This window comes from Lissotriton helveticus, chromosome 1_1, assembly GCF_964261635.1.
Source record: "Lissotriton helveticus chromosome 1_1, aLisHel1.1, whole genome shotgun sequence".
Taxonomy (NCBI): domain Eukaryota; kingdom Metazoa; phylum Chordata; class Amphibia; order Caudata; family Salamandridae; genus Lissotriton; species Lissotriton helveticus.
In genome coordinates this window covers 604,911,001-604,925,803 of record NC_136057.1, presented here as the reverse complement: position 1 = coordinate 604,925,803, position 14,803 = coordinate 604,911,001, and the positions used below count along the sequence as shown (strand labels likewise).

The following is a 14,803-nucleotide window of genomic DNA, read 5'->3' as shown; positions in this document are numbered from 1 at the left end:
GGCTCTCTTAGGTTTAGTACATTTGGTGTTATGGGATGTGGTAACTCCATTGGTGGTGCTCTAGGTAATTTAGCCGTACTTACAACAGTTTGTAAATCTGACATAGGGATAAGTATTCTGCAAGGTCAGATATAAAACTTGTACCTGGAAGGTAGGTCACTTGAGGGAGACAATCTTCCTCCAGAAAGAAAGAAATGGATGACATTACTGAAGTCATTAGTTCCTGTTCAAAAGTAATTTGCAAAAATAACTGTTCCACGTGGACAATCCTGACCAACTCTACTGGGAGCAAAGAATTAAAGTCTTAAGCCAGTCTATTAACTGATTTACCGCCACTGCCACTGCTCCAAGTGAGTGTAGAAAACCAGACCCAAAACACATCCTTATAACAAGAGGTAGTAAGGCCGGTGCCAATCCCAGGGAGGATCCAGCTCTCCATACTCCACCCGCTGAGAGATTGCCTGGACTATTGCAAATCCTAAACGCTCTGGCACCCAACTTTCTTCCATATTCAACCCAACTTAGACAGCCACTTATTGTAAAAGGGCTTCAACCAGGAATATCAAGGCCTAAGAATGTGGAGGTGATATTAATATTAAATTAAATTTCTCTATAAGTGACGTTGTAGGACATGAACCTCAGGAGACCCAGAAAGCCCAAATGTTAACATTGCTTTTATCTCATGTTGGTCCAGAAATAGGTAGCCGCTACGATCTGAGGAGCTTCAAAAGGATTTGTACCCCAGAAAAAATAATAGTATCATTCGGTCTGAGTTGGGAAAATTACTGAATATCTGTGGAGAAACAGAAGGCTGCAAAAGAAAAAATCATTCTACAAATTATGCTAAACACTTGTCTGCTGCCATCCCATCAAAATCATACCAATGACACGTAACCTCATGCATCACAGTCCAGTTTACCCGTGGAAAGCAGGATTTTGCATATTTCCTGACTTTTAATTTTCCAATACCATATAAATAGTTGTTTGCATAAATTAAAGATTTGCTTCATTTTGCTTAAGGTTTTACTTTTATCTTTAATTCCCTTTAAGATGTGTTTTGTGATCTTTATGTATTTTTTTATAAATGGTCCATACCCTTTTATCTTTTAGACCAACTATAAGGTACAGTTTCAACCCACCTTTCACCCTTTGCCTGCTTTTTACTAAATGTGCATGAATAGCGTTCTGTGACTTTCACTTGTAACTCTCATTTCTGATTTCAACAAACCCAAAAACCTTATATTTGGTGCCCTTGCATGCCGTTTACCATTAAAGTATTGTTTATGTGTCAACTAGATGTTTTATTGTAATCAGTATAGGCTTCTTTTGTATGTTTCTAATACACCAAATGTGAGCTGGCTGAAGTGAACTAAATAAAAAAAATTGAATCAAGCTAGGCAACTTCTGAGTAACCCTTAACCTCAGAAACATACTTTGAAATTTCTTGTGTACGGCACAGCTTTCAGCAAGTCTAGTAAACACACCTGGAAACTCCATGCTATGCTGGCAGTGATAACAACTGGCCCGACCAGTCCAGCCCCACTTTACTGTCCATATCTTCAGTGAGGAAATTAGCCCCTCTGAAAGAAACTGTTGACATAGCAGCTAATATAGTACATTAGGATAGTACAACATTGCTGGGTTACATTAGGAGTACTGGTAGACTTTTTTTGAGTAGTGGGCCAAGGATGCACATACGAATCTATACAGATTTGGAGGCAGTAACAAATTACAAATACCTCTGCTCTCACATAGACAACTGATTTAACTTTCGAACACACAATGATCCTCTAATTAAGAATGGAAATGGGTTAATATACGCCTTTTGTATCTTAGCAAACAGCTTAAATGGTCGATCATTTAAACCATTATTAGCTGTATCTAAGCAAAACTCTTGCCGAATCTTGCCTACGCGAGTGAAGCTCAGCACGGTAAAGATGCAGTAATCTTTGAAAGACTTCAAATAAAGACATACAAAACAGTATTCTGTTTACCACGGAACTCCTCTCCAGCACGTGTCCGCCTGGAATTTAGTCTACTGCAGCAACATCTAGCCAGAAGGTATGCATGAATAAAACTGTGGTCCAAAGTCTGGCTAAACCGTCAGAATAAACTCAACGCCGCTATCTGGAATGCACAGGAAGATGATCCTCAATCAGCCATACAACAAGTGCTTGAAGTCATCAATAAAGTCAACAAATGTGGCAGATCTTTGGCAACAGAACCTACCGTATGCGACATTTCGGCAAACACTGAATAAAGTGGCAAAGAGGCATTTGCTAATTCAGGATAAAATTGCATTTGGCAGGCGTTCCCACGCGTGGATGGTATTAGTCGTACTTATTACTACAACCCGCAGCATATTTGACCATAACATACTCCCTATGTTTAAAAAGCAAGCTACTAGCAATACGACTTGGGTCACTACCGACTAATGCTGATCAACCAGCCTTGAAATATAATGGGCCAGTGTCTTGCACCCTATGTGGTGCCGCAAAGCAGGACTTTGTTCACTTGATCTGCATTAGTCCAGTTATAAAACCAAATCAACATTTATTGCAAAAAAAAGTTTTTAACACAAGGGCATTCGTACCTGTAGATCTACTCTACTGAAGTGTCTTGATCCAAACGATCCACAGCTTAACTGCAAACTGGTAAAATTGTAACTTTTGTATGAGAAACTAAATTGAATAAAAATCTTGCCCCACACCAATATGGTATGAAGAGCACAAAAGCACTTTAGGTTAAAAATTGTTTGGTGCAAATGTTCGTACAGTGTCTCTTTCTTCTGCAAATGTCTGTTGGTGACTATAAGCTTTTACTAAACGTATCATAATTGTCATAATATGCCCAGTTTAAATTATATATTGTTATGATTTTAATTAACTTAAACAATAAAGACTCCTAGACAGACATACACATGAGAGAACATAACATATATATATATATATATATATATATATATTCTTTACCATACCAAACTTCTGATGAAAGAAGGCGCTGACTCCGTGAGTTTCAATTCAAACGTTTTATTTCTTTGCTCAGTTTCTGCTCAGACGCGTTTCGGCGGCCTGCTCCCGCCTTGTTCACTAACAAATGCATACTAACATCAAAGCTATATATACATAAGCACATTGTCAATGATTAGGTAGGCTCAACTATTGCCATTGGCAGTTGCTATGGTTACATGGTTACACCCAAGGTGATGACGCTGCCTCCTACATGACTTGCACATTTTAGCATCATGGAAGTCTTTTTACTGTTACTGTTGAATTCACATATAACGTAATTGTGCGGCATATTTCAACAATATAATTTGTGCTTAAATTATAACATGTGAATAATTGTGTCTAACATTGTGTAAAAACGAACATTCAAAACTCCCTCCTGTCACCGATTACTGGTACATGTGTGTCAGGCACAAATGACAGCGAATCCCATGTGCTCCTACAAACGGTATGGACATGTCTGCTCATATAAGCACAGTGATTGGGTTGGCGCTGTAACCTCATTATTACGAGTTTCCTTGGCGCGCTCTGAAGGGTGCTGTACACGCTTCTCATCCTGACTCGGTAAGTCCTAAAGCTGACGGTACATGTACCCTGTTGGGCCCTTAATCTCACCGAAGCTTAACTAATGTTTTAAGGATTATGCTCCTGCTCATAATTGGGATAGCGAGCGGGACCTACCACTACTTTATGTACTGCTCATATAGTGCTTGGTAACGGGGGGTGCCTAATGCCTGGCATGGCTTGATATGTTCGGTGCAATGTTTAGTGTCATCACCCTATAGTGACAATTATGTGCGCAGTGTATTTACAGTGATACAATTAAATGCAATTGTTCTAGGGTACTCGGGAAAGGAGAAGCGGACAGAACGCTTGGAAGTGTTTACTTAAATGTGGACACTCAGGGCTTCATCCGCATTCAAACCTGAAGGGATCTTGGAGTTCAAGAGAATTATATATCTTGACTCCAGGCGGCGTAACGCAAGTTTTCGATTCCCTCCTCTCGGGCTCTTGGGGATGCTGTCTATAACAAAATATGTTAGACCATCTGCATTGCCCCCATGGGACTCATGAATGTGTCGCGCCACTGGGTATGCTTGGTCCAGATTGGCAATTGCCCTCAAGTGTTGCAGAATCCTCACATGGACGGGGTGAATGGTAGACCCTACATATCTTTTGCCACATTGGCACGTCAAAACGTACACAGCAAACTCGGTTTTGCATGTGAAGTGTTCCCTTATGGAATACTTTTTCCTTCTGAATGGTAATTGGACCTCAGTGGTGTTGATGCCATGATTGCAGGCTTTGCATTTCATGCATTTTTTGAACCCCTTTTGGGACTGTAGCCAATTCTTTTTCTTTTTCAGAACTGGTGCATTACACACCAGGGTGTTGCGCATTGATTTGGCTTTTCTGAATGATATCAATGGACTCTCGCCTACCTCGTTCCCTATGGTAGGGTCATTGTGTATTAATGGCCAGTGCCTTCTTAGGATTTTTCGGAGGTTCGAGTGGTACCGGTTATAGCCTGTTATGAGTCTAGGGGGTTGTCTCGCCTGGCTCTCTATAATGACTTCCTTTGCCACCGGGAATATTAAATCTTTTCGAGTCTTGGTGTTACACTTCACTTCTGCTTTCTTGCATGTTTCTGGTGTGTATCCTCTCTGTTGGAGTCTCGAGAATAAATTCTTTTTAGCATTTGCGAGACCCTCAGTTGTGCTGCAATTACGTGTCATCCTGAGGCATTCTGCATATGGAATTGATTGTTTGAGAGAGGTGGGGTGGAAACTATGGGCATGCAAGATCCCATTACCAGCAGTTGGTTTGCGGTATGTGCGTGTTTGAATCTTTTCCTGTTCCACAAACAACTCTATGTCTAGAAATTGTATGGTTTCTGTGCTAGTGTTACAAGTAAATTTCATATTCAAACCATTTTCATTCAATTCTTCTGTGAATCTCACAGCACTTTCCACATTGCCCTCCCACAAAATGAATATGTCGTCAATGAATCTGTTGTATACAACCACATTATTTGTCATAATTTCTTTGTGCAGTACCCATAGTACCTGCTCCTCCCACCAGCCCATATGCAGATTCGCATAGCTGGGGGAGAAGCAAGTTCCCATGGCCGAACCTTGGACCTGTTTGTAATACAGTCTATCAAACATAAATGTGTTGTTAGTGAGACACCATTCAGTCATTTCCAAAAGCATTTGTGTGTGTTGAAACAAGCTTATGGGTCTCTTTCCCAAGTAAGGTTTGATGGCGTTCAGGCCATCCTTGTGTCTAATGCTTGTGTATAAAGCTTGGACATCCAATGTCATGAACACATAATCCTTCTTCCATTCAACATTGTATATTTTGGATAGGAAATCTCCTGTGTCCTTTATATAGGCAGGTCGTTTTTTGACTTCTGGTTGCAGGAAATGGTCAATGAAGATGCTCGTGTTCTCAAAAAGGCTCCCTATCGCTGATATTATCGGTCTTCCCGGCGGTGTTTTGTCATCTTTGTGTATTTTCGGGATTAGGTATAATTGTGCAGTCACCGGATAATCGTTTTTCAAAAATTCGAACTCCTTTTTGCTCAAAAGGCCTTTGCCCTTCCATTTGTACAGATCACAGTGATATTTTTCTTGAATACCTACAATGTGCGTGGGGCTGATTCTTGTGTAGCATTCTCTGTCCTGCAGTTGACTCATTGCTTCTTTGTTGTACATTTCAAGGGGCCAGAGCACTATGTTTCCGCCTTTGTCGGACCATCTCACCACAATATCTGACCTTGCCTTTATTTTCTCCATTAAGTCGTTGTATTTGCGTGTGTGATCCTGATTTTCCCAATATCTTTGTTTGGTGCTTAAAATCGAAAGTTCTTTGAGGTCTTTTGTGACACATTCGGCAAATAGATCCAGCCCATCTTTTGGCATTGCCGGCATAAAAACTGATTTTGGTTTGAAACCAGTTTTAGTTGACTGATAGATGTCTATCTCTGAGCTCAAGGCTGCCCCACTTGGTGTGATACTTTCAGATTCATTTTCATTCTGCTGTTCAAGATCGATCATAATTTGTAGTGTTTCCATATTTTCCACATTTAACCTTACGTTTGGTTCTTCTGAAATTACAGTCTCAGAGGTGCTTAGATTTGAATTGGCGAAATATTTTTGGAGTTTAAGTTTTCGGACATATAAGAACAAGTCAATTCGTGTCTGGGCATAGTCAAAGTTAGTGTTACTGCAAAATGTCAAACCTAGCGATAACATTTCCACTTCCTGTGCTGACAGCTCCATGTTAGAAAGGTTTATAACTGTATTGTCTTTTTCCGTGCTTAGTATCTGCGTCTGTTTTGTCTGTACTTTGGCTTGTTTTGTCTTTGTGCTTCCTCTCCCCCACCTCCTGTTTTTTCTCCTCCTGCTTTTTGTTGCTGTTTTTGATTTTGATTCTGTTTCTTTTTCCCACCACCGTCTCCTTTGTTTTGTGGGTTCCGAGGACGTAGGGTTCTGAGGCGCTGCATCCTTAAAAAAGCCAGTTCTTGTGCCGGGGTTGGGGCTGGACCAGACATTGCAGAACTCTGGTTGCTTTCAGAGTCTGTTTCATATTCAGAGCTGATCTCCGTTTCACTCTGTTCAACAGTTGCACCTTTGCCCCCGTCTGTAGAAACGGGTGGCTGCTTTCTTATTTGGTCAAATTTTCTCGCAAATGTATATATTCTCCCGTTTAGATAGTCATTGCGGTCCCTCTGAAATTTTATCGCCTTCCTTTCTTTGATTTCTGTTTCAAGTTTCTCTAGCCTTAGTTTGATCTCATTCATTCTTTCTGCTATTTCTTCTTTGTTCTCTTTTGCGTCCAATTCTTTCAGTATTTCATCAATGCGCAATATCATTTTGGCTCTGTCGCTTGCCGCGAATTCTATGAGGATTTTCAACATATTCTCTGAGGACTTTGCACTGTTATCGGCCCACTTCTGTAGCATCAGGGGATCCGGGTCCTCATATGTCGGAGCCACCAAAATTCTTAGCCCTCGTGGTACTCTCCCTACATCCAGGTATCTGCTCAGGGATTTCACTTCCCACCATTTGGACATCTCCTTTTTACGCATTTTTTCCAATTCGTTGAGTAATTTTTTGGTTTCATCTTTTTCAGTTGTTTGCACTTGAGTTTCTGTATTAGTTCTCTCGCCTTTGCCCGTGTCTTTGTCCACAAACACATCCAGCGCCGCTTCCTCCCTTTCCCTTTCCCACTCAGCAGCCATACTGAGGAAATTCTGGGATAAATGTTACGTTTGTACAAACTCACTGCCCGTGTGCTCTTTGCTTCTTTGCACCGGGGCTCACTCTCCCTTTGAACCCAATGACTATCGCCCGCTCCCTGTTACTCACCACGGGTCGCCCCTTACCTGGAAATCTCCAACTACTCTCCAGCGGTCATACATACAACATATATATATATATATATATATATATATATATATATATATATATATATATATATATATATATATATATATATAAATATATAGAGGGAGAGACTTGTATATATACATATTTACAAACTATATGGGATCTGTGGGTCATCAGAGGCATGGAGGACATCTGAGCAGGAGAAGGTGGAGCTTAAGGAAGGACACTACTGAATGTGGGGAGGCGGTAGCTTGAGTTGGAAAGCATTCCAATGTTGGAGGTTAGAGAGTGGAAAGCTATAAATACAGATGGAAGAACACAGTGACTTCTGAACAGTAAGGAAGTGGTCTTCAATTGAGGATACAGTCCTGTTAGGATTGTATTAAGAAAACATCAGTGAAGAGTATGTGGGAGATGTATCATCATTTTCTTTGAAGACTAGGGTGAAGGGTTTACAGAGAATTTGCTGTTTTACTAAGACCCATTTCTCTAGATTGTGACTTGGAAGAAAATGGTTTAGGCGATTAGGGTCATGGCTTTGTCCAGGGTGGCAAAGAAATACTGAGAGAGAGTCCAACCAAACTCCATTGTCTAGTCAATGTTGCTCATCACCTGGGTATTGAGGAATGGTTTTGCAAGTGAAAAGGGTAGGATGTATTTTTGAAATGTTGAGTAGTCTAACTCTTTGGTGGAAGGTGTTACAGCAGGAAGGAATGCAAACGCTGTTGATACCAGAAAGGAGTTTATATGTGCTTTGAAAGTGTAATGCCTGAGAATTGTAAGCAATATCGAGTATCAGATGGCATTAAGCCATTCGATGCTTAGAGGTGGAGGTCTGAGAAAAATAATTTTAAAGAGAAATCGATCTGGTAGTCGTCCTCACTGAAGTGGTAGTAGATGCCAAAGGAGATGTTGCGGAAGGAAACAATATGGAAAGTGAAAAAAATAGCTTGTGGTGCATAGCTTATGAGTGAAAGTGGTTACTGCAATGAGTACCAAAGTACTAAAAAAGACCATGCATTACATTGGAGGCAAACCAATCTTAATTTAGAAATCACCACTGTGTAGCTATACATTAGGTCAGAGTTTTCATCGGTAGAGCGTTTTGTGTTTTGTTAATACCTTTGACGCCCGTTTGACAAACCATTACAAAGTTTTGCCCAAAAAAGTACATGCACCTCAGCTTCTTCCTGGAAAGTTTTGGGTTGAGCAATCAAGTGGGGGCCAAGAAAAATGCATTTCCCCATGTTAATTCCCATAGTAATTTTTGGGAAGCGATACAGAAACAAATGCTGATCAGAATAACAACAAATTTGGCTGTAAGTTAGATCTTTACTCAAAGTGTGCTTTTGGTTATTCGGTGTAAACCTGTTCAGGTGTTTTGGAGAAATATGTATTTAACTTATAATTTAAATTGTCGTGATATCTGGATGCTAGGGCCCACAGTACTCCTGCCGTACTGCAAATTAAAAAAAAAAGTACATAACGAACAGATTGGCTAAAAGGGCTTTTTTCCCCATTGGTCATTTCAGATCAGTTGCATCCCGTGTTACCGAGTGATCTGATTGACTAGCCGCAATATGAATATAAATGTTACAGCTCCCATTAGTGGACACAGGAACTCCGTCCCAGTGTCCTGCACAAGTTTAAAAAACAAAAATGAGAGGCAGGGTAGGGACGCTCTGACTCCCTGGCACTCATGGGGAGGCGGGGCAGAGAGTACCCACTTCCAGAAATCAAAAAGTAAAATATTTTTAAAAATAGAATACACATTTTCATGCCGTAATTCCTGTGGTGCCCAGAAACAACCACCACCCCCAGGTACTGAGGGTGACATTGTAGGAAACGCCTACGTTTGTATATTTGGGCAATCTTTGTCAAACTGTGATATACACTACATATTGAGGTCATTTGTTAGCCAATATTTTTAAAGTCTAGGTTGGGACCCCTTAATAGAGTCTACCTGTTGTTGGCTCTCTTCTTTGTTTAGGATCGAAGGCGGGAGATTAGAGAACTTATAATATCCTCATTTCTATTGCCTAACAGTTGACGTTGATCACACTGAGACTGGACATCCATGTTTTTGTCAGTAGAGCAGAATACAGAAAAGATCAGAGAATCACCATTAATGAATCCCATTCCCTGTGTACTTCGGCTCTGTTTGTATCCTCTGTGGTCTTGCTTGCTATGTTTTCCTTTTCTATTTGCAGAAGGCAAGCCCCTCCCAAACAAGCCCAAGTTTGCCTGTCGCGAGCCTCTGGAATGGAGGCTCTACCCTGACCTCACCCCCTTCAATATCAGGATCCACTCATTTCCTCATTGGATTTTTTGGGAGTTGGAAAATGCTTTTGCATCTTTTCCATGATTTCAATAGTAGATGGATTATTCTGCAGGATGCATCATTCCCTTTGTGTTGTAGTCTGCAAGTGATTGTATAACACCACCAGTGGTGGGCAGTGGTTTTTCCACATGCTATTCAACTTCATTAGAGGCTTTTCCCTGTCTGCATGTCATTATGTTCCTGCAGTAGTAATGGTGTGCTGCAGTTTTCCTATATAGTACAGCTCCACCAGTGACTTTTGCTCTACGGCTTCACTGTTCTTTATAGTCATAAATGTGGTTCAATATTAGAGGCTTTTAATAGCATCAAATGTGCTAGAGAGACTGCGAGTGAAATTGTCATTGACTTGCAATTAAAGTCAACTCCATCTAGTCACCATCAAGACAAATGTATTTAACCAAAATTAAATATAAAATTAGTAAAAGTATTTGAACTTTTTTGAGTGAAATCCCCATAAAAAATTAAGAAAACAAATTCAGAATCATACTTTCATAGATCATGCAGTTCACAAAAGAAATACTAAGTGTGATGGCCTCTTTTATGTGAATTTGTGTTTGTACAATACCAATCTACTGGAGGAGGTAAGCAAAGAGAGGCAGGTTTGAAGATTGCCTGTCTAAAACCTGCACACCTATTCTGAGTGGATCTAGCGCCTGATTTAGACTTTGACGGACAGGATACTCTGTTCAGAAACATAGCAGATGTTGCACCCGCTGTATTACAAGTGCATGATAGTCAGTGTGTCGCCTGCAAGAGTGTGAACTACCCATTCATTGTTGCACCCTCTCCACCAATATCTAACTAAGAGAGGTTCACGCCTATTTAAAGGTTTCCTCCACTGTACCATCGCATTAGAGCGCCGTACAAATAAACAACTGTTGCTTGCACCATCAATAGGTCAAGAATTTTGTTATTACATAATGCAAATATATAGTCTGGTGAGTTTAGTGGCCTAGTGAGTCGCGGCAGCTCCTGAAAACGACTAGTGTTGGGCATGGAATGTGCTTAATCTATGGCTTTCCATAAGGAGTGTCTCTTGTTTTGTGGGCCTTAATTGCACCCCTCAGAGGTTGTGGAGGTAAAGTAAAGTCCACATTTGTAAAGCGCACAATCACCTGTAAGGGTCTCTAGGCGCTGGGGGGCCGTCGGGAAGATTAAGCGAGCTATATCCCAGAGTCACATGGTGCTGGGCTAACCTGCCGCCGGAGCCGGGGATCGAACCGTGGTCCCCAGATTCCAGCGTCAGTCGCCCTGGCCGCGGCGCCACAAGTGTGTGTTTTTTTAAGTAGAGCCCTGTATGTTTGACATCACTGTTTAAACTTTCTACATGTGCCAGTAGGAAATCATTGTAAAGTTATGGGGCTGGGGGATACGTGATCATCTTTTTGGATGTGCATCAGAGTCTTGCAGTGGTATTGCAGGTGGCTTTCAGTGGAATGAGTATGGGTTGCGGCACATCCATCTGGGCTGCTTTGCCAGAGCCCACTCTCGGCACAATTGGTGCATGAGCAGCATATTTGAGTTAGGTAGGTGACCTAGTGTTTTTTGTGTGGTTTTGTTTTTAGATTGCAGGTGCTGATTAGCAAGTGACTGACTAACATTTTTGTTTATCTTGAGGTATTGAGCGAAGACTAGAGGTTGGTGCTCTCTAGTAATTCTTTGTTCTCTAGTAGCTGAGAATTTTCGATCAATGTCGAGCCACAGGTTTGAATGTCCCTTACAATGAGAACTTTTGAAGTATTATGAATAAGTCCAGGTAGCATCTTAATCCAGTGGATTAATGACCCTACCTGGCGTCAGATAGGCCCATTGCATACCTGCAGATGCTCAGGTGGACGTGTGGGCGTGAAAAGAGGGTGTGCTTTCCTGTATAAATCAGACTGCCTGAGAGATTGGCACTCCTCAGTAAACAATGTTTAGCGAGATAGCATTTTTATTGGCAAAGGTTTGAGTGTATTATAACAAGTGTAAACATTAGTAACATACCCTATGTAAAACTTTCATGATGAGAAAACATGGAAAGACATTGCATTGCGTGACCATTGTTTTCAGTGAGAACTTCTAGACGAGTTGGTATGGATGTCAGCAGCCAACATGTGTGTTAAACTTGTACTTTAAACGGAAAGTTAAACATGCACAAGAATTTATCAATACATGTTAAACCACATAGTATCTATGCTGAGGATGAAGGAACTGGAAATATTGGAACCGTCAGTTACACATGCAGAATATGAGTTAACCCTCTACAGGTTCACAAGTGAGTCTATTAAGTCTACCTGTGCAAATTATATTCTATATGAATGTATTTAGAAACAGACTCGGACACAACATATTCTTCTGTGTGTTAGCAAAAAGTAAGAAACTAATATTTAGTTAGTCTAAAGTATTCTACTCAACTGGAACAAACAAAATAAGTGATCCTTAAGAGGAATGCTCGAGAGCAAGGAAAATGTATGATGCTGCGAAAAGGGAATGACAGATCAAAGTTGCTAAAATAGCCAGCCCCTGATTCCTGTTTAACATTGGTTTAGGTTGAAGCTTGCTTGCCCCTTCCACATGATGATCCTTTTCATGGCTACATGATTGAACCATGCGGTGTCAATTATGCACCTTGGAGGATATCTCAAAATCTATGGCATACAACGAGTTGGTATAAATGGACATAGTTTGGTAATGCAGCTGCTGGTTTTGCTGGAAGAACTCCAGCCCAAGCCTAAGTTGATCATTGCGAGATATTACATCGCAAGATATTACAAGGGAGCGTAAGTCCAGGTAAGAGACTCTCCCCCGGTACAGCATTCATTTGCAATAGGGCATTGACATTGTACACTTCCATTAACATGGTCAATATGGGCTGTTATGAAATTTTTCCATGAACTAATATACTAAATGTAGTGCTTTCCTTGCCATGGTCATTACGCAAGTTATCATGTGTTTGCCTTGCGGGAGCGCGGAGGCGGTTAATGAGCCACCACTTGCTGCTCACACTAATCCGTTTGTACTTGCATTGTAGATGACCGAACAAAGGAAAAATAAGCAGAGGCTGGGATTTCTTGGGTCAACCACATCACATGCGAACCATCACATGCCGCCACACTGAGACCCCGGGGAGGCTGGACCCGCTCTCATCAGTATCCGGCCCAGGGCTCTGACTGGAAGCTGCAGACACTGTTACAAAGTTTAAAAATAACCAGCTGATGCTCTATTTCTATCAAAGAGATGCATTTTAAATGTTGTGGTTGGTGTTTCTGAAAAGTAAATCCTGCGTAATCATGATGACTCTAACGAGCACATATAAGGGATCAGCAAAGACATGGGAAAATATTGTTCAGATATGTGCAAAAAATCAACAAGTGCCGAATTTACTTGTTATAGCAACACTGTTTTTACCGTGTGTTTATGTATTTGTTTAACATAAAATATTTGATTTTGTCTAAAAGGTAATAGAAAATATCGACATATATTGACCTGTGGAATCTTGAGCGATGTCGCATTTGCAAGTTGCAAAGGAACCAAAGGGCCTTTAGTTGAAACGTTGTTATCAGTTTTAACCCGACATTTACAGCGACTGCAGGATGCAAAAAATGCTTTCGACACTTGTAACTGCTGCTGTTGTCTCCTTTGGTTCAAATGTCAGCGCACAATTGCTCGACGCGATGAATATTTATGTAATCTAGCCCTACATCTTGGTTTTTGTTTGTCTCTATTAAGTCTCGTGTTTATGCCAGAATTTACCATAGATTCACAGTTGTGCAGGGAAATGTTTTGGACTTCTGCACCATGCGCATATATTTTATAACTGGAAGTTTTCGTGCCTTACATTAATTTGTTCTGATGTGGATTTGGAAGTTACCGATAGAGTCAATAGATTGTATTTATACATTCATCAGCCTGCTGCAGGTGATTCTTTTACAAGTTATTTAAAACTGAGGGACAGGCTTCTTTGGCTTTGTGACATTAAAGCTAAATGCCTTTAACAAAGTAGGGTCTATGCTAAGAGTGCACAAAAAGGGATCAACTTTGTGTTCATCTCAGTACGTTTTACGCACAGGGTCGTGTTTCTGGGTCTTTCTTGGAGAAAAACTGATCCCTTAGAGCAATAACTTTATTTTCGTTATTGTTAGGTTGTATAATAGTGTCCCTTGAATGCAACAGTACAACTACGATAAGCACACTTATCTAATGTGAATGGAGTAGTGATCGATGCCTCAGTTTCAGACAGCAGGGCCAGGCATCAGATCTCCAAATATTGCCAACATCAATGTACATTGTGTAGAGCAAAGGTTTTTTTACTATACATTAATGGACATTTTTTTAAGTAGGGTCCAAGTAAAATAATGTTATACTCTTATACGCTTTGTGCCTTCAGCATGCCTCAACTGGAAGAGTGAAGGCAGGAAATTGCAAATTGCACTACTGGTTTGAAAGCGTTTCAATCAATGATTTCTACCTGCGTATATATTTTTTTATAAGACATGAATGTTTGCTGCTCACATGCATATTTGAACATCATAATACATATAACTCGGTTTCATATGAACTGTGGAATAGTCCATTAAAAGAATGTTGTCATCTCAATTTTTATAGGATATATAGTATTGTAAATGTTTTAATTTAATTGTCTCGTGAAGGGATCAGGTATTCTACTCCGTGTCAAGAATAAAATGATTTTAAAATAACACTAAGATGGGCTATGAGTATTGTTAAAAAAAGACTAAAATTCAAGTAATTGTATACAAATTGAACCAATGCATTTGACAAATGTAACAAGTTTGCGTAACAGTCTCCAAAACACTGCTTTGCATATTAATAATTACATTTTATGTATAGACAAACGTGAATACTACTTATTATAGATAATATGCCCAGATGGATGATCCACAATAATTCCTAATGGGCGCAGTATAATCCAAATGGCAATTGTAAGAAACTGGGTTACTGGTAGAGGGAGGAAACCTACTCAAGCAGAACCACAACCCTTGTCAGGCTGAAGTCGCAACTAAACTCCAAATGAACCTGTGCTCAATCCTCTGATATCTCAATGCAGAGCAGTCAGGCTT

General features: G+C 40.4%; 1 protein-coding gene across 3 annotated transcripts in view; it reads left to right on the top strand.

Annotated features, from left to right (window-relative positions):
* The window catches only part of ITPR2 (inositol 1,4,5-trisphosphate receptor type 2), a 1,735,249-nt gene extending 1,720,821 nt beyond the window's left edge, over nt 1-14,428 (top strand). For all 3 annotated transcript variants that reach the window (XM_078674117.1, XM_078674116.1, XM_078674118.1), the window contains one exon: nt 12,757-14,428. In XM_078674117.1, the coding sequence (XP_078530243.1) occupies nt 12,757-12,843 (87 nt within the window). In that variant the 3' untranslated portion in view covers nt 12,844-14,428. The remainder of the gene's footprint in view (nt 1-12,756) is intronic.
* The last annotated feature ends 375 nt before the right edge of the window (nt 14,429-14,803 follow it).